The sequence below is a fragment of the Aspergillus karnatakaensis genome, assembly GCF_047715665.1.
Source record: "Aspergillus karnatakaensis strain CBS 102800 unplaced genomic scaffold BJY04scaffold_50, whole genome shotgun sequence".
NCBI classification, from domain to species: domain Eukaryota; kingdom Fungi; phylum Ascomycota; class Eurotiomycetes; order Eurotiales; family Aspergillaceae; genus Aspergillus; species Aspergillus karnatakaensis.
In genome coordinates this window covers 240,357-259,066 of record NW_027395762.1, presented here as the reverse complement: position 1 = coordinate 259,066, position 18,710 = coordinate 240,357, and the positions used below count along the sequence as shown (strand labels likewise).

Here is an 18,710-nt window from a genome sequence, read left to right as displayed (position 1 = left end):
TAAGAAGCACGAAGAGAGGAGGGAATGGTGAGAACACCGAAAGGGGCAGTGTTCGAATCACCTGACAGGACCAGAGCTATCTTTTCGACAGGGATGTTGAACATGGCAAGGCAGACTTTTGACTTAGATACCTACCGCTAGTGTTAAAGCCAAGCGACTAACTAACTGACCGGCCGATAACCACATGGAGATATTAGTCTGGATTATGATGACCGCTCACGCAGCAACAGGAAAAAGGGTAAAACTGTACGTTTCCAATGCGCCTGGCATGGTCAGTCAGAGTTGCCGTGGGGTGCAACGGAGATAGCACTCAACAGCCCTAATCTAAATGTGGCATTCCTCGGATTTCGAAGTATAATTGCGCTATACCTAGAGATAAGTGAGATACAAAACATGTCACTGCAGGGGAGCAACTGCAATTACTCAAAATGTGCTCGATATAGACGGGAGTACTATATGTGGTAAGTATGACAGAACTTTTGCTGAGGCTACTATGGATAGAATAATCTCTATAGAGAATTGTAGTCTTGATGTAAGCCAAGTTATTGTTGATCACAATCCTAAAGCCGCTTTGCTTCAAAGAAAACTAAATTACTTTGGACTATACACATCCTTTCTGAAGGTATGTCAAAACTCTTCGATTTGCTCAATGGCTACCCCAAGCACTAAAAATCAGGGAAGTACAATCAGATTCAGCAATTCCAGGTGCGGTACCGCAGTTCTCCCCGTAGACTTTGATTCATAAGTTGGATGCCGTGCTTTCTGCTCCCTACGCCCCTTACACCTACACCATGGCATTACAAAGTGAACTGCGGCTTCAACAATCAGCGGGAATACCAGAGATTTAGCTTAGGGTTAGCACAAACCTTGTAGAATGTCTGTGGGGCTCTTGGGAGTCTCTCAAGCTGCTATACAGACCTACAGCAAGATTAGTCAATCCACTGTTATTGAGAGAACTCTCTAGGACGTATTGGCCAGCTGGGGGTCCAATACGTTTCCTGGTTGGAGCATGAGTTCATTTGCAACAATCATTATCGTGGTGCGCAGAAACATTCAATTGAAGGGATACATAATGTCTAGGCAGATTCCATTCACGAATTGGTCCTATCCGTACTACTGAGCATCATGATGTTTATTATTATCAGCAGCCGGTCAGTTTAATGGAAACCTCATGATATACATTTGGAAGGGGGGGACTGAGTTGGTCCAGACGACCCTCGGTACAAGCCGCTTGCATAATGTTGCACTCGAGGGTAAGCTTATTTTATGCAACGGGGTGATAGCTCAGTTGGGAGTAGCGTGCGACTGAAGTTTACTTTAGTCATTCTTTGATATTTATCGCAAGGTCGCCGGTTCAATCCCGGCTCGCCCCATATCTTTTTTTTTTTTATATTCCTATTTTTACTTGTACTAGATAACTACTTGGGAATACAACGATGCAGAAGGTGCCTGAGTGTGCCGCATGGCTGGCAGAGGTCTATGGCAATAGAGAATCAATCCCCTCCTTTATTCTTGCCGTTGGAGAGACAGAAATATATGTAGTGGTTTAGATAGAATGCTCGCAGTAATCGAGTTCCATTGCTAACCTCTGGTCCTGAGTCTTCTGATCTTGAGTCTAGGTAATTAGTCTAGTATACTATTCTATTCACTGCTCTCTACTCCCCAGTCCACTCATGCAGCAAACGATCAGGCACATCCCTCAAGAGAACATGCACATGCTCCAACCCCCTCACACTCTGCAAGGCGGTGTAATTCTTAAACCACAAAACATGCGACCCCGGGTCCGGAAACCTCTCCCTCTCCTCGTCCCTCGCCAGCCGATCAACAAAAACCCTCTGCACAAACTCTTGAATCAAATCATGGCTCTCCCGCGTAATCACCCCGTCCGCATCCTGCACAGGGATCGGAGTCCGCGACCACACGACGAGATGCGAAATCCCCTTCGCCAGCCCGTAGGGCCAGTCGTTGCGGAGAATCTTGTAGTCTGCGGGGTCGGCAAAGGGGATCGGGCTGGTGAATGCCGGTGGGCCATCCGTCGGCAACTGCCATTCTAACCGCCGCTGGCAGATGTAGTTTGTGATCGTGCCATACGCAGCTTTGGTTTCTTTCGTCCAGTGCAGGTATCGGATTAGATCGGAGGGTTTCCGCTTGAGGATGCCGAGATCGCCTCTTGCTGCGGGGGTTAGTTTTAGTTTGGAGGCGAGCGATTGGGAGGGGTGTGGGAATTGGGGATTGTGACGTGGGTGAGGGGAGGCCAGATAGGTAGGTAGAAATACCAATGATTTCTTGCAGGTCTTTCCAGTCGTGGTAGATGAATTCCTCGTCGGTTTGGGCGAGGACTTGACGGTCTACCTCTGTTAGATTGAAGGCGGGTTCCTCTTCGACTGTGACCGTCATGGTTGGATGGGTGATGGGTGGGATGGACGGAGTGTTCGTGGAGCTCGGGAATCTTAGTCGAGATAGGCAATGGGAGTCAGTCAGTCACAGTCACAGGGCGGAAGGAAGCAGACGCGGTGTTGTCTCCCCTCAGCGGGGAAATCTGGCCGGGGTCACAAAAGGCGCTGCTCACTGCTCACTGCTCTCGTGCTGCAGTCCAGGGTCGGGCCTCACTCAACAATTTTTGGACCTTTCCGAGGATTTCAATTCCGCACTGTAGGTTATGGGCTGGCAACTCGCTACCTTTACTACCATCAATCTATCTCGAGAATCTTTGTCATTGGACCTATTGAAATCATCATCATCTTGACCAGCTGAGAGGTGTATCTTGCCCCGAAAGGCAGTTGATTGCGGTACTGACGGGGTTGAGCGTCGGTAATTTACCGTCACAAAACCCGCCCGCCAAATCGTCCGATCGGCCCTCCTGAAGCTTTATTTTCTGCTCTTCCCCTGCTCCATCTCCCTCCTGCTTTCTACTTCATCTATATTCACACCGTGAGCCTTCGGAGGTACCGCAAACGCCAGAATGAGGTGCGCTCGCCAATTGATCACCGAAGCTCTGCAACTTTTAGCTGACCGATGGATGCTGCATAGTGCCTTGTCCCCCGAGACCATCACCGGGGTCTACGTCCCCTCCGCCCTTTTGGTGGTTGGAACCTTTTTCGTCAAGAAGGAATTGCTTCCTTTTGCAGTTGCTCTGGCTGCGGTCTTTGCCGGCTGGAGGCTCTCTAGCGGCGGTAGCAGCAGTAAGCGCAGCAAGCAGCACCAAAATGTCACATGCACTAACAAGCTTCAGAGCCTAGGAAGGTCCTCAACCCTACCGAGTTCCAGGATTTCGTCCTCAAAGAGAAGAACGACATCTCTCATAACGTCACGGTCTACCGTTTTGCTCTCCCCCGCCCCACCGACATCCTCGGCCTGCCCATCGGCCAGCACATCTCTCTCGCCGCCACAATTGAAGGTCAGCCAAAGGAGGTCGTGCGCTCGTACACCCCCATCTCCTCGGACAATGAAGCTGGATACTTTGATCTCCTCGTCAAGGCCTACCCTCAGGGTAACATCTCCAAGTACCTGACCACCCTCGAGGTCGGCCAGACCATGAAGGTTCGCGGCCCCAAGGGCGCCATGGTCTACACTCCCAACATGTGCCGCCGCATTGGTATGATCTCTGGAGGAACCGGTATCACCCCTATGCTTCAGATCATCAAGGCCATTATCCGCAACCGTCCCCGCAACGGTGGTAACGACACCACCCAGGTGGATCTTATCTTCGCCAACGTCAACCCCGATGACATTCTGCTCAAGGACGAGCTGGAGAAGCTCTCTGCCGAGGATGATGGCTTCAACATCTACTACGTTCTCAACAACCCCCCTGAGGGCTGGACTGGTGGTGTCGGTTTCGTCACCCCTGACATGATCAAGGTTGGTTTATATTGTCCCGCGGCGAGTTGCGTATGCTAACACTGACTCTAGGAACGCCTCCCCGCCCCCGCTAGCGACATCAAGATCCTCCTCTGCGGTCCTCCTCCTATGGTCAGCGCCATGAAGAAGGCCACTGAGGCTCTCGGCTACACCAAGGCCCGCCCTGTCAGCAAGCTGGAGGACCAGGTCTTCTGCTTCTAAAGAAATGATATATGCTCTCTTGCATAGCGTATTCCGTTTATGCATAACCAGGAAGCGGACCGTGACTCCTCCCGTCCGCTCCACAACGACTCGACTTTCAAGATATAACGACACAATTTTGCCCGTACAGAATTACAGTTAAAGCGGCAGATATGATACTCTCATGCTGTTAATAGACATGCCAGAAAAGCTAATCAATCAATCAATCCATTCCTGTCATTGCTCCGCTGTCCGTCCATGCCCATTCACTTCCATCATCTCATCCACCATAGTCAGGAACTTCTCTCGGTACTCCTCCGCCGTCGTGGTAATACTCATCGGCCCCTGCCGCCCAATAACATTAAAAGCCTGCACCGCCCCCGTCATCGCCTGCGCATGCAGCGTATGCTTGGCCCAGAAGAAATCCAACACCACAGCCCGATACTTCCACTTGCCGTCCACCGACGTCACCCCAACGCGCCACTGCGTCCTCCTCCCTACAGTTCCAGGCGTCTCATCCGCAGGAAAGCGCACTAGAAACAACGAGTAATCTACTATATTCGCCGACGCGAGAAACGCCGTATCTGTCTCCAACGTCCTCTTCACAGCCTCGTAGTTTTTCCTCGACAGCCGGATCTTGTCGTTGAATTCATCGGCGAGCCGGTTTAGTGTTTCTTCGCTGACGAGCGGGTCCGGCACGAGGTCGCGCTCGGGGTAGAAGTAGTCGATTGGTTTCAGGTCGTAGGTTTCCCACTTCTTGGGATCTGGCGAGTCGGATCTGCCGTAGAGCACGTTTTCCATGATTATGTGGTGGCCCGGGGACGTGCGCAGGATCGACCCGAGGGAGCGGTACGGCGCGTAGATGTAGTCTGTTATCCACACCAGCAGAGACTCCGTGTGGTTGCGCATGAACTCGTGGTAGGGGTCGAGCAGGTCTTCGCGGAAGAAGGAATGCTCGAAGTGTCGGGGCACGGATTTTATCAGGAAGGCGGAGTTGGAGGTTCGGAGGAAGGTCTGTCCATATAGTTAGCTTGCTCAAGATATCCATATGGAATGAGGATTGTAGTAGCGATGGAGAATACAAACGTACCGATCCGGAAAACCCAAGGTCGCCCATCGGCTCAAGAGGGATTGTCTTCTTCTGGCTCTTGAATGAGGAGAGGTATTCGTCCTCGCTGATGCTCCATATTTCGGCGCGTAGGTTGTGGAAGAGCTCTTGCTCGTAGCGGACGAGGGTCACGTAGAAGATGCGGAAGAAGGCGAGGATGCGCTGGATGAAGGTCCGTCGGAACTCTTTTGATCGGAAGAGAGCGCGCTGCACGGAGCGCGAGATGGCTTTTTGGCGGCGGCTAGCCATTTTCGATGCTTCTGGTTTTTCTGTGTATGAGCATCTTGGAGAGGGATAAAGAGGTGTTGAGGCTGTTCTATACCTACCAGGTACGGTCGCAAACAGGCCGGATGCACTGACGTCAGAGGTAACTATCATGCGATAAAGACTTTGCCCCAATGAGGAAACCAGGGCTAGGGCTTGGCAGGTCACGGAGGGGACGCGCTGGAGATGGAGGTTCCGGCGGCAACTGGAGGCGCGCTTTGAGTCATTGGTGGCAGCGAAAAAAAGTTCCTTGAGCTCGAACGAAACCCCTCTATGGGTCGCATGCTGATTAGCGGGGCCCAACGATTTTCTACCACTCTCCTCAAGAGCATCCCTTCTTGTCGCCCGCAGAATAATCTTTTGTCCTTGAAGAGTCACCCCCGTCCGTTCCGTCCATTTACTACCTCCGTCGCAACAGCTCCAGCCATGTCTGCTGCTTCGCTCCCGGCTGCGGTTGAGTCGCTCTCGCTGCATACCACCTCCGAGACCTCAAAGTTCCCCAACTCCTTTCCCTCTCTGAACCCGGTCGATATCTATCGCGGACACATTGCGGAGAAGCTTGGTGAGGCCGCGGGTATCGAGCCCGAGAAGATCTATTCCCGTTTGCAATGGACGAACTCGCTGGACAAGGGTGACCTCGTCCTACCGGTGCGAATGACTCTATGTTTATACAAACAAGCCGCTAATGATCACCGATAGGTCCCCTCCCTCCAAATCAAGGGCAAGAAGCCCGCCGAGCTATGCGAAGAGCTTGCCGCCAAGTTCCCCGAGTCTGATCTCGTCACCCCCAACGCCTTCGGCCCTCACCTCCAATTCTTCTTCAAGCCCGCCCCCCTTACAAAGACCGTCATCGCCCAAATTCTCAAGGACAAGACCACCTATGGTTCCAACGGAAACCAGGGTCTCCGTGACCCCCAGGACCCTTCCAAGGGCCGCAAGAAGATCATCGTCGAGTTCTCGTCACCCAACATCGCGAAGCCTTTCCACGCCGGCCATCTGCGGAGTACCATTATCGGTGGTTTCTTGGCCAACCTGTACACTGTTCTCGGCTGGGATGTCACCAAGATGAACTACCTTGGTGACTGGGGTAAGCAGTACGGTCTGCTTGCGAACGGATACAAGAAGTTTGGTGACGAGGAGAAGCTATTGAAGGACCCTATCAACCATCTGTTTGATGTCTATGTCAAGATCAACGCTATTGTCTCGGAGCAGGATCCTGCTATTAAGGAGCTCAAGGAGCAGATCAAGACGAAGAAGGAGAAGAGCGAGGATGTTGCTGAGCTCGAGACGGAACTCGCCAAGCTTGTTGATGTTAGCGAGGACGAGAAGGCCCGTCGCTACTTCAAGAGCATGGAAGATGGTGACGCCGATGCTCTGGCTTTGTGGCGCCGATTCCGTGATCTCAGTATCGCCAAGTACCGTGAGACATACGCCCGTCTCAATATCGACTTTGACGTGTACTCTGGCGAGTCTCAAATCAAGCAGGAGAGCATGGCCTCTGCCAACGAGACCTTGACGAAGAGCGGTGTCTCGGAGCAGTCTGAGGGTGCCGTCATTGTCGACTTCGTCAAGCATGGCGCTAAGAAGCTTGGAAAGGCTATTATTGTCCGCAAGGACGGTACTCCTCTGTACCTTACCCGTGATATTGGGGCTATCCTCGAGCGTGAGGAGGCTTACCACTTCGACAAGATGATCTACGTTGTTGCTGCCCAGCAGGATCTCCACTTGGCTCAGCTGTTCAAGATCACCGAGCTCATGGGATACAAGGACCTCGCCAGCCGGTGCCAGCACATCAACTTCGGTATGGTCCGTGGTATGTCCACCCGCAAGGGCACCGTCAAGTTCTTGGACGACATCCTCCGTGATGTCGCCGACAAGATGCACGAGGTCATGAAGAAGAACGAGACCAAGTACGAGCAGATCGAGAACCCTGTAGAGACGGCCGATATCCTCGGTATCACCTCCGTCATGGTTCAGGATATGTCTGGAAAGCGGTACGCCTTCCTTGTCCCTTGAACAAATACCCCCTCTAACCTGTACAGTATCAACGGCTACGACTTCAACCTCGATGCCATGACCTCCTTCGAAGGCGACACCGGCCCATACCTGCAATACGCCCACGCCCGCCTCTGCTCCATCGTCCGCAAGGCAGAGCTCAACGTCGAGGACCTTCCCACCGCAAACCTCGACCTCCTCACCGAACCCCACGCCGTCGACCTCATCCGCCAGCTGGCTTCATGGCCCGACGTCGTCATCAACACCTCCAAGACCCTCGAGCCCACCACCATCCTCACCTACCTCTTCCGCATGACTCACATTCTCAGCTCTGGCTACGACACCCTAAAGGTTGTGGGCAGTGAGCCGGAGGTCAAGAAGGCCCGTCTTGCGCTTTATGAGTGTGCGCGCCAGGTTCTGCATAACGGTATGCGGATTTTGGGTCTGACCCCTGTTAAGCGGTATGTTATTTTCCGTTCCCGAAGAGTTTTGGTGGGTGCTGAAGCTGATGCTGACGGGTTCCTAGCATGTAAACGAATCGATACCAAAAATTTAGAATCTCAAATAGCGAATGCAAGCTTCTCCCGTTCAAATCTTACTAGTAGATCATACATATACCCAGCCCCTCCATTCTGAATGATTTCGAGATTTTGGGATGATCTCATTTACAGTGGAGCGCACCACAGCATACCCTACAAGATCACCTGCACCTGCACCTGCACCTGCACCATCAGGTGATTGCCGAAAGTAGGTATACGCAGCGCTGCCCGGGCGGGTCTGGTCAGGGGCCCACCATTGCTCTATAAATCCGCCAAAGCCCTAGGCCTTCTATGCTGTCGGCCATAGACGTACAGCGTTGGCTAAAACAAACAATGTTACGAATATCTTCTATACTGCGCGGCCCCAGGCTTGCTCTTCCCCTGCACCAACCCAAGCCAAGACTGTCACCACACCCACTACTATACTCAACCACCACTACCACCACCCACATGCAGCTCTCAAAGTCACAGCATCCCCGAAATTCCACCCCCTTCAGCACATCAACCCCATCTCACAAACAAACCACCGCAAACCCACAGCCACAACCACAACCACAACCACAACAAACCCCAAATACCAACATCCTCACCCTCCCCTCCACCTCCACCTCCACCCGCACCCGCACCCGCACCCTCCAATACCACACCTACGGCCCCCCATCCGCCTTCCCAATCCTCTACATCCACGGAACCCCAGACTCAGGAATTGCCCTCGCGGGCTTCGAGTCCCGCCTCGCGTCCCGCCTCGGATTGCGCTGGATCGCCCCGGATCGACCGGGCATCGGGGACTCGACGTTCGACCCGGACCGCACGGTAGCGGAGTACCCGGGCGATATCGAGGCTCTGCTGGGCCATTTGGGGGTGAGTGAGTTTGCGATTTTGGGGACGAGTGGGGGGAGTCCGTATGCGCTGGCTTGTGCGAGGTGGTTTGGTGGTGGTAGTAGTAGTGGTGCACACAAGCTTAAGGGGGTGGGGATTTGCGCGGGCGTTGGGCCTGTTGAGACCGGGTTTGAGGGGCAGAGTGTGCTTGTGGGGAGTGTGTTGGCTGCGTGGCGAGGGTATCCGCGGGAGATGCGCGATGCGATCGATAAGAGCTATGTTGCTGCTGTGCGCGATGCGGAGGGGGATCCGGGGCGGTTGGAGGCCCTGTGGCGGGGGGCGCTGGAGACGAGCTTCGCGGTGGAGGATCGCGAGGTCCTGCTGAAGGGGGATGCGTTCAGGTCGGCGCTGAGGGCGCTGAGGCAGGTGTATAAGCAGGGGTCGGCGGGCCATGCGGAGGAGGTGAGTTCGTTGACGAGGCCGTGGGGGTTTCGGGTGCAGGATGTCGCGGTTGAGGGGGTGAGGCTGTGGTATGGTGGGAGGGACGAGAATACGCCGCCGGCGATGGGGAGGTATATGGCTGCGAGGCTGCCCGGCGCGGTGTATAGGGAGTTTCCGGGGAAGAGCCATTATAGTATTTGGTGTGAGGAGGTTGTGGAGGAGATGGTGAGGGAGCTTTGGGGTGGAGTGGTTGAGAAGGGGTTGTGGGTGGTTGATGGATTGCATCTTCGCTCTCTGTACGAATAGATAGAATGTCTGCCTGGAATGAGAAACTAGCTTGTTCAGTAGCGTAGTTGATCGTGAGTCCTACTGTGTTGCTTGCGACAGGGATTCGGAATCCTTCTCTCTTCTTCAAGGACTTTGATATGTACATGGAAGAGAGTTAGGACCAACGCCTAGCAATCTTATGAGGGATCTTACTTGCTTTGTAAGTAGTGATTGCTGAGCTCTCTTAGCAGTTGCACGACCCCAGATGAGGGCGTTGAGTATACTGGTAGATATGGAGCCTGGAATGACAAAGTGAACATCTGGAGTCGGTCTATCTGATTCTATAGTCTGTGGAAAGGTCACAGCGCCATCGAGTCTTAATCCTTCCTGGCTCTGCAGCCAAGCAACCAGCCGGCAGAAGAATCTTGCAAAGGCTATGGATGTGTTATCGAGGAGTTGACCTGTTAAACAGCTGGATATTTAGTAGGACATGACTAGACACAGTTATACCACATGGTTTAAGATAGTCTCTCTTCTCAGATGCTTTTGTCACTGGGAAACTGGTTGTGTATATCGGAAGAACCATGTTAAGCAAAGTCTGTAGAATTAAATAAGGGAAAGGAAAAATAATAAAACGGGGTGATAGCTCAGTTGGGAGTAGCGTACGACTGAAGTATACTCCAGTCATTCTATCGTAAGGTCGCCGGTTCAATCCCGGCTCACCCCATTCACTTTTTTCCTGCCTTTGATCTTTTTTCACCGCTCGCCATGCCCTAATTGAGCCATTCCACCCCGTCACTAGCGGGCCTGGGCTGCAGGTTCCCTTTGTTGCGATGGATGAATCGAAAGGCCTGATTCATATAGTCTATACGATTGTTCTTTTTCTTTTTTTTGCCTTAATGGCTTTTTGCTTCCTGACTCTCAACCAGGCAATTCTGATACTAAAGCTCAGTATTGTGAAGCAAGTCTCATTACTACATGACTTATTGTTCACCTTTGCCGCATCAGACGAAGTTGAATGAGGCTAACAGCACATACCTGTTGCATAGCCGGAGCCTCTTTCTACATCGGCCTCACCAACAGCCACTGGAGCTGGGTTAACCAGAGTCTAGTGGCGTTAATATAATCTGGTGAGCCGATAGCTATCCCGGGGACCGCGCTACTCTCGGGCATGTTGCAGGGGTTGATCCTGAATGCTCTAAAAGGCGGTGACTCTTGAGAGAACATGAGAAAGAATGATCAGTCACATATCTGGACACTTTAACAGAGCAGCCCTCAAAGACGCACCAGACAAGTCCAAGCCCAGGGTCAAGGGCTGCCACTGCCTATCTCGCCACCTCAGTTAGACGACTGCCAGCACGCTCCCAATCTAGCAGGAGTGACTAGTCCCCTTCAACTGCAATTAGGAAAGGAGCAAACGTGTCCTGGTAAGGGCTCTGCGCCTACAGTGGTGTCCAGCCTGCCGGTCATGGACTGTAGACGTCTATATCAGCTTTGTGAAGTGTTGAAGAGTAAGTCGTCATTGGAATCCTGATACACATCGGCACCTACAACCCAGAGTCCGTTGGTGTAGGTAAATAAATTGCGCACTCCCCGATAACCATGTCCAATATCCACTAATTTACCTGTCTTTGCTTTTGATTACTGATAAATGCAAAGATTGACTAGAAAAAGCAACCAATGGGGTGATAGCTCAGCTGGGAGTAGCGTACGACTGAAGTTCACTGCAGTCATTCTATCGTAAGGTCGCCGGTTCAATCCCGGCTCACCCCAAGAATTTTTTCTTTTTTGGTTTTTTCTTGGACAATAATTGCCTAATTACCAATGTTCGACGGCATATATATGTTTTGCTCCCCTCGTAAAGTAGGCGAGAAAAGAGATATGCATGCAAAGGTAGCAAGCACTACTCTTTACAGCCCCCTAGTATCTATACTAAACTTACTATGAGACGATCACGATCTCCAGATATTTGTATCGCACCAGGCCCTATAGACTCACATCGTGGTCCTTCGGTAGACGCACTTCCCACATAACTTTCTTTTCTGAACTCTGAGCTGCCAAGTATCTTCTTCTGCGATTCCTCGTCAAATATTCCTATCGGCTAGCCGTGTGCCGCGTATCCACGAGATCTGCTCTATGACTCCGGTTGTCAGCCGCAGGTAGTAAGTAAGCTTTCTGCGCATCATGATTATCGGTAGGCATATGATATATATGGTAGGGATGCCTTATTATAGCCTCCACCGACTTCATGAGGATTGAAATCGTATCCGTCAGGATTGGCTAGAGTCTTAGTAATATGACAATTGACGGCGGGATAAACAGAACCTGCTGCGCTAGTCTAGGAATAACCATGGCCACATAAGTAGATGCAGGTCGACAATAAATAATACTATTCTCTCATTATGCTTCGAAAGAGACTTTTCGTTTTAACTGTGTTTTGCTTGCCTTTGGTCTGGCTTAACATTGGGAAGACTGGCGTAACCCTATCATATCTAGCCAGTTACACAGAAACTCTATCTAGGTTGACACTCTCGGAGTTTCAAATCTGCAAGAAGACAAAGATTTGATTCTTATGAACAGTAAAATGGAATGGGATGAGCCGGTATAACCCTAAAACCTTATGATAGAATGACTGGAGTGACCTCTAGATGTATGCCGCCGCCAGCTGAGCTACCACCCTGGTATAGATGGATTGGCTGCACATTTCCAACAGGAAGTTTCTGCGAGTACATCTTCAAGATGAACAGGTGCCCCGGTGTACTCAAGGATGATCCAAAGCAGCATCATAGATCCCCCCAAACCTCAAAATTGGCCTTCTGCGCGTCAATGCAGCGGTTGAAATCATTTCCCTTTTTCTTATGGATGAGCGTCCCGCAGTACCTTTAACGAGGGTGTGGAAAGTTAGCTTCTGCCATCCCATTTCTCACAGAGGTTACCTCAAGAATACTCTCGATGTTTCTCCACCAGCGCCAACTTACCTAATATTATTATCAGGGCCACCTAGCTCATTGTATATAACTCGCACATGGCTTGGGTCTCCGCCCTGGTAGGGGTGCGTACGGAATAGAGGGAACTCGAGCAAAGGCTTCACACATCCGCCGAAATAAGTCGGGTCGCCGTAATATTGATGAGGGTATGCTGCTTTATCTGGGGGACCTGCGGGGTATAGAATGAACTTTGCTCTAATCGAGTCTTTGAAGTGATATAATGGAAGGAGAAGAGTACTTACCGATCGGCTTTTCTCTATGACTCCAAGCAGCTTGCAGTGTCTTGATCACATCATCCTGAGAGTACTCGATGTTCCCGGTCCCGGCTAGAGAGGGTTAGGGTTAGGTACTGTTTTTATCTCAAAGGGGTATCGAAAGATCGCGTACTCGAACACGTAACTCTGGTTGGTACGTCTAAGAATGTCTGGGTAGGGTATTCGATGATCTCCCCCGCGCAAAGTAGGCCCTGTTGGAGTGCAAGGACTGAAAGAATAAGATTCCTGGCGACCATTATGTGGCTTTTACCGTGGTGTCGTGAGATGAGAATTAGAGAGACAGCTTCTGGACTGGTGGAGGGCCACACCAGTAATAACTGATTTCCCAGTCTTTATGACAGTGGCCACTCCCAGAGTCTATGACATAGGCCTTGGTGATATGAGATGGTGAACAAAGTTCAAGAGCAGCCTATTAGGGCTAAGACAGCCCATATCCTCTGGACACTGTTCTGCTCCAGGCCTCATGGCCTCATGGTACATACTCCACATACGCTGCTAGTTGATTGTGGGCACCTGGGCAGTATATGGACCTACCGTTTGCAGATGGGTAGGATGAGAAAGGCAAGCCTGGATTCTGTGTGGCGTGAAAAATTGAGAGTCCGGGCCCATCGGAACTTGGGTCCCAGTCCTCCACCATCGAGAGTATATTCCAGTGTCTGAAAGATTAGCTTTCTACAATACCTAATCCTAGCAAAGCGAACGTAGCGTCTGAAGAATGGCAAAACGTAGGAAGTCTTCATGCTATGACAGCAGGAACAACACGACTCGTTTGATGAGACTTCGATGATATCTAAGCACATTATATTCCCGTGGTAGTCTGACTGATGTGACAGACACTGAAATTTAACGGACAACTAAATAAGTACAACAGAACCAACTACGTTCTGGCTGCCATGTTGGATGGCACATCACTGTTCACAGCAAATAAAAAGAAACAACCGCAAAACACAAAAACATCAACTCGAGCCAACAAAAGAGACTAGACTAGTGGATTGAATCATTGACAGAAACCTTCACAACCCCCAGTGCACCGCCAGATTTGTGATACGGCCCATGCACCACGCTATAGTCCTCAGCAATGTTGTTGATACCAAAGGTGTTGGTCGAGGACCCCCAAGGGCAGTCCCAATGGATTGTGCAGACTTTTTCCTGCGATCGTTGGTCGTACAGATCAAGGCTTCCCTGTGTGCCAGAGGCTGCGTCCTCTCGGCCACAAGAGTAGACGGAGGCATGGGCGTTGTCCTTGATCACAGTGCCGTCTAGTTGCTGAGGGGTGATTTCCTTGTCCTTGTCCCCGTTTTTGTAGAACTTGCCCCTGCATATCAGAGAAAGCTGGTAAGCGCAGGTAGTACTTTTGTAACGGGGAAGAGAAGGGGGCAGCTGTACCACTCTAGCTTAGAGTCTTCGATATCGAGTGTATCCTTTGCGAAGTTTGAGATGTTTATCTGCACCCACTGGTCGTATGCCTCTGGTCCAGCCATATCTGTGGTTTCAGTCTTGTGGTGTCTAGATATAGAACAAGATGTATAGGTAATGTGAAGCACAATGGGCAGATAAAAGGTTGATATGCTCGGATAGCTATAATTCTTTGCTGAACTCCAGAGTATTTCTCGTTGCTTATCTTGGTAATAGACGAGCCTTTTCACAGGAATATATGGATTTCTTGATAGACCAGAACGTGATTGAACATCGGACGGATTTAGGCTAGTAAGTGAACACCCCCTATGGTGACTGTACATGATGTCAATCAATGTCTAAAAGGATAACTTGAGATAATCACAGGTCTAGAACAATTGCAGCATCCCGTATATTGGAAGATGTTGTTATAATCATAATGATGTCTGAGATCGAACGAACCTACTGCATTCAGACCCGTGCATCAAGTCTAGAATGTGATGGTCAAGTTCTAGCCTGATGACGGCAAGCTGAATGGCTCTACCATTGAAAGTCACAGTCTGTTCTCCAATCAAGAAGGATTTTCAACGCACTTGGTGTTTGGGTTACACCTGACCGTCTCTACCATCATGTCCGGGTGACCAGCCTTGATAATCTGAGTCCGTGTAGCCACTGGGAAGTACAAACTTCTGAAATCTTTTTCGCCTCCACAGGATATAGCCCACAGCTAGACCCATCTTTTCATCTGGAGTCCTCCAGAGCTAATGCACTTGTACCATGAAACAAACTTTGCTGCTCGTTGAATGAGGCGTATAAGTTGCCACTGCGAAAAATCGTCATTGGCCTAGGGTATCACTACCAAATGTAACGTGAAGCTCGTTAGTTCTATGAGTCTGGAGGTTTGGCACCCTAAATCTCGATAACTGATGTTGGTCTTTCTAGTTTTTGTTTCCTTTGGGTCGATGATGGCAAAGTGAAGCGTAGACTTGTTGGTGTTACTTCTTTCGACATCACCACAGGCTTCGCCTTCAAGTGAACTGATCATCGGGGTCTGCAAGCGGCCAGGCAGATGATGCTTACTAGAGTCTAGACGGTGGAGTCTACTGTCAGACTGGACTATGTAGTCATCTGCATGTATTGCCAAAGTAAGTGGGTAGAACAATTGGTTCTGAGATTGAAGAAGGCTTATATTGAACCTTCCTATGTGAAGTATGAGATGATCGCTCTCTGGATTCGAGGCACTCGAAAAGGCTTTACAATTTCTCACTCATATTAAAATCTGATAATGTCGTGGTTTAGCTCATTCTTGGACGGATTGGGGAGTGTTGTAGACTGGACAATGTCGCACTCAGGCGAGATTAGCAGCATCATCAATGCAGTTGGTACTGTCGCCAGCCTCGCAGCAGCAGGAGACCAGGCAATCGACACAGCAAAAAACGCAGCGAGCAATGGCGCTAACGAACCGGACCTCTTTGCATCCTTCAAGACAGCCGGTAACTATCTCGAGACCCTTGCTGCTTCAGCATCGCCCAAAACCCCGACCTCAGCAGATGCCAATACCAGGAAATACTTCTTGGTAGGCATCTGGAAAAGCGCCGCACCACTAGACAAGGCTCAAAACCCGTCTCCGGACATGTACCATGACATCGCCAACATCCTTGCTGAGAACAACATTCCCCAATCATTCATTGGGTCCAAGGGCCTCTACACCGACGTGGCGCAGGATATCGCTCAAGCCATCTTTGCTGATAATCCGCCGCCACCGCCGCCGCCCGCATCCGATGCGCGACTGTTGACCAACGCCGGACAGCTACCCGACTACATCGTCGCCCCGCAGTTCAGCGTGTCCAACAATGATGCCTCGTGTGTCATATCAGGCGCCCATGCATACTACGCCATCCCCCTAGGCAAAGCCGCTACAGAGAATATCTGGCACGGGGCACTCCAGCTCGCAGTCACCACGACAAAGGACTTTGATCAGCGCCATGCCCAGCAGAACCAGCAGTACCGGTTCAGAGCGCAACCGGTCCAGACATCCGAGAATGCGTGGCTGGTCACCCGCCAGATCTCCTGGAACTCGGTCCCCATGGCGCAGACTGTCTACCCGAAGCTCAAAGACGTCTTAACGTCTGAGTATCCCACTTATAATGTGCTCTTCGATAACCTGTCTAGTCTTGTTCAGACGTTCAAGATACAGGCTCCGGCGGGCGTTACCCCGGCTCAGGTCAGGTGTGCCCTCACCCAGGCGGTTCTGGATACCATAACCCAGCTACAGCAGGGGCAGCAGCCGCTGAAGGGCCAAGACGGCTCTACTCCGGATGTTCAGCTTCCTATCGTCGAGGTTACGGATTCGACGTTGCTTGTTGGAGGAGATTGATATGCCTGGTGGTTAGGCTTGGCCGTGGAATTGGATCTGCACCCAAAAGTCCACTGTTCTTTAAGAATTGCTGTCTATTTCTGCAAGGCGTTTGTACCGGTCACCTTACCATAGTGTTCCATGATAAGAAAATTGCCTTCTTGTACCTGGGTAGCTAGACTTCGAATGTAGGCTGATGTTGCAACCGTCACCAGGCTGCGGCGAGGCAAGACTGCACGGCGGCCATTGGCATCATTTTTGGTTTTAGTTTGTGCTTGAATATATACCAGGATCCACCGTCTTTGATAAACCATGCTTCGAGCACGAGATATTTGGCTATATAGCAGATGAAACGAAACTAACTAGGTGGGGGTGCTGGACTTTCAGATACACTATCACGGCATATATATATCCAGAACCTCTCCCTGACCCTCTTTCACCACCCCCACTACAGAATCCCAGAACAAAAGAACTTCCTCAGATGCATGCGCTCAGGACGGGAGCTACAGTGAGACTCAAACCAGTCCAAGCCCTACCCTACTCCTGCACCGCATCACACCCCCCGCCCCCCTTATATCCCCTTCTCCTTCTCCTCCTCATCCCAAATCCCATTCGCCATAACATCCGCAACTTCATAGAACCCATCCGGGTCCAGCTCCTGCTCCAGCACAATGCGAATCGCATACTCCGTCGCAACAACCGAATCCAATTCGATCCCGCGCTCTCCTACAACCCGCATCATCCAACACAGCAACTTTTCCATTGCGAACGGCCGCTGTGTACGGTACATGCACTCTCCGGAGCTCTCGTGTGTGTTTGTTATGATGATGTCGACGGAAGGGGGACCCGCGTATTCGTCGCCGCTGGCTGTACGGATTTCGCCGGTTATGGGGTCGTTGTATTTGCCGTCTACGATAGGGCGTTTGCCTGTGGCGTCCCAGGGTGGGGTGTGGATTCCGGAGGGGTGGGAGGGTTTGAAGGGGGAGGACATGTTTGAGGTTGGAGATTTCCGTTGATGAAGAGTGGTTACAGGGTGTGGCTGTGGTGGTTTGATGATGCTGGGGATATAATTGATGGAATTCTTTTTGCAGAGGCTGATTTAGATGACGGTTGTTGATGAGGATGGAGAGTGAATGAATTCTATACCCTACCCTGCTGGCCCTATCACATGACATATCGCTTCTCTTTGTCCCTTATGGGCTGTGCTACTTCTGGTAGGCCAGTAGGCAGCGAGATTCACATTCCAGAGATAGTAAAGCTCCTTAGAAGCTAATTGGAGATGACTCGATTCAACCCCTAGGTACATTCTGCGGGGTTAGAAAGCAATTTACAACTCGCAGCTCACAATTCCTGCATCCCCCATCCACCTAATCTCTCAAAGCACTACTCCATTCTGCACGAACAAGTCCCTGCAGCCCTCACCCATTATACCCTCACCCAGTATCCGGAATATAGTCTACCATAGTTAGCAACCAGCATACCCAGCCCCAGCCCCAGCCCTAACCCTAAACTCGAACTCAATTATAGAGAGAACATACCGTGTCCATCCCAAAAAAAAAGAACGACCTACATCCAGTACTCTTCACAGCCACATGTTGCGCAATCCTTACTAGGACCAGAGGTAGCAGGTCTGTAATTGCCCTTCGTGTCACACTGCGCTTGAGGCGCCACGCAGTGCTTAGGTCCTATGGGGGAGCCACCGCAGGTTGCCCTGAACTTGGGCACGGCGTCTGAGTTGGTGCCTTCGATGGGGGTTGGAGTGGCCGCTGCTAGAGAAGCAAGAAAGACAGAGATAACGGCGATTTGAGTGAAGCGCATTGTGAGATGAGGACAGGGTTAAACCGGGATAGTAATTTTGATGGTGGGTTAGGGCAGGTGATAGGAAAGAGAACCAGGTTGAGATACTGTGCTGTCTGAACTAGTTGAGATGGTGCGTCTGGCTTGCCCTTTATACCACGGTGCTTGAGGTAAGCTTACAGATATACCGACTTTCATGGTTGGTGATCTACATGGCTACCAACGGTCCTGATTCTTATACCATGACAATATGTACCACCTCTAGCCATGTAAACAGGAATTGCTGGTGAGATGACCCACTTACCAAGGCACTAAGTCTGTGGTATCAACACTGTACCTATAGTAATTTAAGGGAATATAAGATATAAGAGGTGATTATATGTAATAATCAATAGTTTAGTGCGGCGAAAAGTTATCTATACACAAGAA

At 50.8% G+C, this 18,710-nt stretch overlaps 10 protein-coding genes and 3 non-coding genes across 13 annotated transcripts; 6 read left to right on the top strand and 7 right to left on the bottom strand.

Moving 5' to 3' along the window:
• The first annotated feature begins 1,273 nt into the window (after positions 1 to 1,273).
• Positions 1,274 to 1,373, top strand: BJY04DRAFT_t128. Its single transcript has one exon. It is a non-coding gene; the product is annotated as a tRNA-Phe (tRNA).
• A 186-nt stretch (positions 1,374 to 1,559) lies between these two features.
• On the bottom strand, positions 1,560 to 2,587 carry BJY04DRAFT_196937 (GIG1 family protein). Its single transcript, XM_073712422.1, has 2 exons — positions 2,277 to 2,587; positions 1,560 to 2,173 (listed from the first exon to the last, which is right to left on the bottom strand). Exons 1-2 carry the CDS (start codon positions 2,395 to 2,397, stop codon positions 1,656 to 1,658), a joined length of 639 nt encoding a protein of 212 aa, XP_073567853.1. The 5' UTR covers positions 2,398 to 2,587; the 3' UTR covers positions 1,560 to 1,655.
• Positions 2,588 to 2,861: 274 nt separating this feature from the next.
• On the top strand, positions 2,862 to 4,188 carry BJY04DRAFT_196936 (cytochrome b5 reductase family protein). Its single transcript, XM_073712421.1, has 4 exons — positions 2,862 to 2,967; positions 3,031 to 3,182; positions 3,233 to 3,858; positions 3,910 to 4,188. The coding sequence occupies exons 1-4, from the start codon at positions 2,963 to 2,965 to the stop codon at positions 4,057 to 4,059; spliced, it is 933 nt and encodes a 310-aa protein (XP_073567852.1). The 5' UTR covers positions 2,862 to 2,962; the 3' UTR covers positions 4,060 to 4,188.
• BJY04DRAFT_196933 (phosphatidylinositol phosphate kinase family protein) lies at positions 4,189 to 5,463 on the bottom strand. Its single transcript, XM_073712420.1, has 2 exons — positions 5,129 to 5,463; positions 4,189 to 5,052 (listed from the first exon to the last, which is right to left on the bottom strand). The coding sequence occupies exons 1-2, from the start codon at positions 5,393 to 5,395 to the stop codon at positions 4,276 to 4,278; spliced, it is 1,044 nt and encodes a 347-aa protein (XP_073567851.1). The 5' UTR covers positions 5,396 to 5,463; the 3' UTR covers positions 4,189 to 4,275.
• Positions 5,464 to 5,654: 191 nt separating this feature from the next.
• BJY04DRAFT_196930 (arginine--tRNA ligase) lies at positions 5,655 to 7,993 on the top strand. Its single transcript, XM_073712419.1, has 4 exons — positions 5,655 to 6,058; positions 6,110 to 7,404; positions 7,453 to 7,866; positions 7,932 to 7,993. Exons 1-4 carry the CDS (start codon positions 5,684 to 5,686, stop codon positions 7,936 to 7,938), a joined length of 2,091 nt encoding a protein of 696 aa, XP_073567850.1. The 5' UTR covers positions 5,655 to 5,683; the 3' UTR covers positions 7,939 to 7,993.
• Positions 7,994 to 8,485: 492 nt separating this feature from the next.
• On the bottom strand, positions 8,486 to 9,676 carry BJY04DRAFT_196929 (uncharacterized protein). Its single transcript, XM_073712418.1, has one exon. It carries the CDS (start codon positions 9,487 to 9,489, stop codon positions 8,644 to 8,646), a length of 846 nt encoding a protein of 281 aa, XP_073567849.1. The 5' UTR covers positions 9,490 to 9,676; the 3' UTR covers positions 8,486 to 8,643.
• A 431-nt stretch (positions 9,677 to 10,107) lies between these two features.
• BJY04DRAFT_t129 lies at positions 10,108 to 10,198 on the top strand. Its single transcript has one exon. It is a non-coding gene; the product is annotated as a tRNA-Phe (tRNA).
• A 955-nt stretch (positions 10,199 to 11,153) lies between these two features.
• Positions 11,154 to 11,244, top strand: BJY04DRAFT_t130. Its single transcript has one exon. It is a non-coding gene; the product is annotated as a tRNA-Phe (tRNA).
• Positions 11,245 to 12,254: 1,010 nt separating this feature from the next.
• Positions 12,255 to 12,969, bottom strand: BJY04DRAFT_221604 (uncharacterized protein; the record flags this gene model as incomplete). Its single annotated transcript, XM_073717181.1, has 4 exons — positions 12,255 to 12,351; positions 12,450 to 12,627; positions 12,701 to 12,784; positions 12,846 to 12,969. The coding sequence occupies 4 exons, from the start codon at positions 12,967 to 12,969 to the stop codon at positions 12,255 to 12,257; spliced, it is 483 nt and encodes a 160-aa protein (XP_073567848.1).
• Positions 12,970 to 13,717: 748 nt separating this feature from the next.
• On the bottom strand, positions 13,718 to 14,214 carry BJY04DRAFT_221603 (aegerolysin family protein; the record flags this gene model as incomplete). The annotated part of the gene is made up of 2 exons (XM_073717180.1): positions 13,718 to 14,048; positions 14,120 to 14,214. The coding sequence occupies 2 exons, from the start codon at positions 14,212 to 14,214 to the stop codon at positions 13,718 to 13,720; spliced, it is 426 nt and encodes a 141-aa protein (XP_073567847.1).
• Positions 14,215 to 15,467: 1,253 nt separating this feature from the next.
• BJY04DRAFT_221602 (uncharacterized protein) lies at positions 15,468 to 16,505 on the top strand (the record flags this gene model as incomplete). Its single annotated transcript, XM_073717179.1, has 1 exon — positions 15,468 to 16,505. The coding sequence occupies one exon, from the start codon at positions 15,468 to 15,470 to the stop codon at positions 16,503 to 16,505; it is 1,038 nt and encodes a 345-aa protein (XP_073567846.1).
• A 550-nt stretch (positions 16,506 to 17,055) lies between these two features.
• Positions 17,056 to 17,475, bottom strand: BJY04DRAFT_221601 (uncharacterized protein; the record flags this gene model as incomplete). The annotated part of the gene is made up of 1 exon (XM_073717178.1): positions 17,056 to 17,475. The coding sequence occupies one exon, from the start codon at positions 17,473 to 17,475 to the stop codon at positions 17,056 to 17,058; it is 420 nt and encodes a 139-aa protein (XP_073567845.1).
• Positions 17,476 to 17,917: 442 nt separating this feature from the next.
• Positions 17,918 to 18,302, bottom strand: BJY04DRAFT_221600 (uncharacterized protein; the record flags this gene model as incomplete). Its single annotated transcript, XM_073717177.1, has 2 exons — positions 17,918 to 17,940; positions 18,095 to 18,302. 2 exons carry the CDS (start codon positions 18,300 to 18,302, stop codon positions 17,918 to 17,920), a joined length of 231 nt encoding a protein of 76 aa, XP_073567844.1.
• Between the last annotated feature and the right edge of the window lie 408 nt (positions 18,303 to 18,710).

Excerpts from the sequence above, each read along its gene's own strand:
- BJY04DRAFT_196937 (XM_073712422.1), bottom strand. The coding sequence starts at position 2,397 with ATGACGGTCACAGTCGAAGAGGAACCCGCCTTCAATCTAACAGAGGTA. Across the intron at positions 2,174-2,276 it reads AGACCTGCAAGAAATCATTG|CAAGAGGCGATCTCGGCATC; the intron begins GTATTTCTACCT and ends TAACCCCCGCAG.
- BJY04DRAFT_196936 (XM_073712421.1), top strand. Across the intron at positions 3,183-3,232 it reads CTCTAGCGGCGGTAGCAGCA|AGCCTAGGAAGGTCCTCAAC; the intron begins GTAAGCGCAGCA and ends AACAAGCTTCAG. Across the intron at positions 3,859-3,909 it reads TCACCCCTGACATGATCAAG|GAACGCCTCCCCGCCCCCGC; the intron begins GTTGGTTTATAT and ends CACTGACTCTAG.
- BJY04DRAFT_196933 (XM_073712420.1), bottom strand. The coding sequence starts at position 5,395 with ATGGCTAGCCGCCGCCAAAAAGCCATCTCGCGCTCCGTGCAGCGCGCT. Across the intron at positions 5,053-5,128 it reads ACCTTGGGTTTTCCGGATCG|ACCTTCCTCCGAACCTCCAA; the intron begins GTACGTTTGTAT and ends CTATATGGACAG.
- BJY04DRAFT_196930 (XM_073712419.1), top strand. The coding sequence starts at position 5,684 with ATGGGTCGCATGCTGATTAGCGGGGCCCAACGATTTTCTACCACTCTC. Across the intron at positions 6,059-6,109 it reads AGGGTGACCTCGTCCTACCG|GTCCCCTCCCTCCAAATCAA; the intron begins GTGCGAATGACT and ends GATCACCGATAG. Across the intron at positions 7,405-7,452 it reads CAGGATATGTCTGGAAAGCG|TATCAACGGCTACGACTTCA; the intron begins GTACGCCTTCCT and ends TAACCTGTACAG.
- BJY04DRAFT_196929 (XM_073712418.1), bottom strand. The coding sequence starts at position 9,489 with ATGCAATCCATCAACCACCCACAACCCCTTCTCAACCACTCCACCCCA.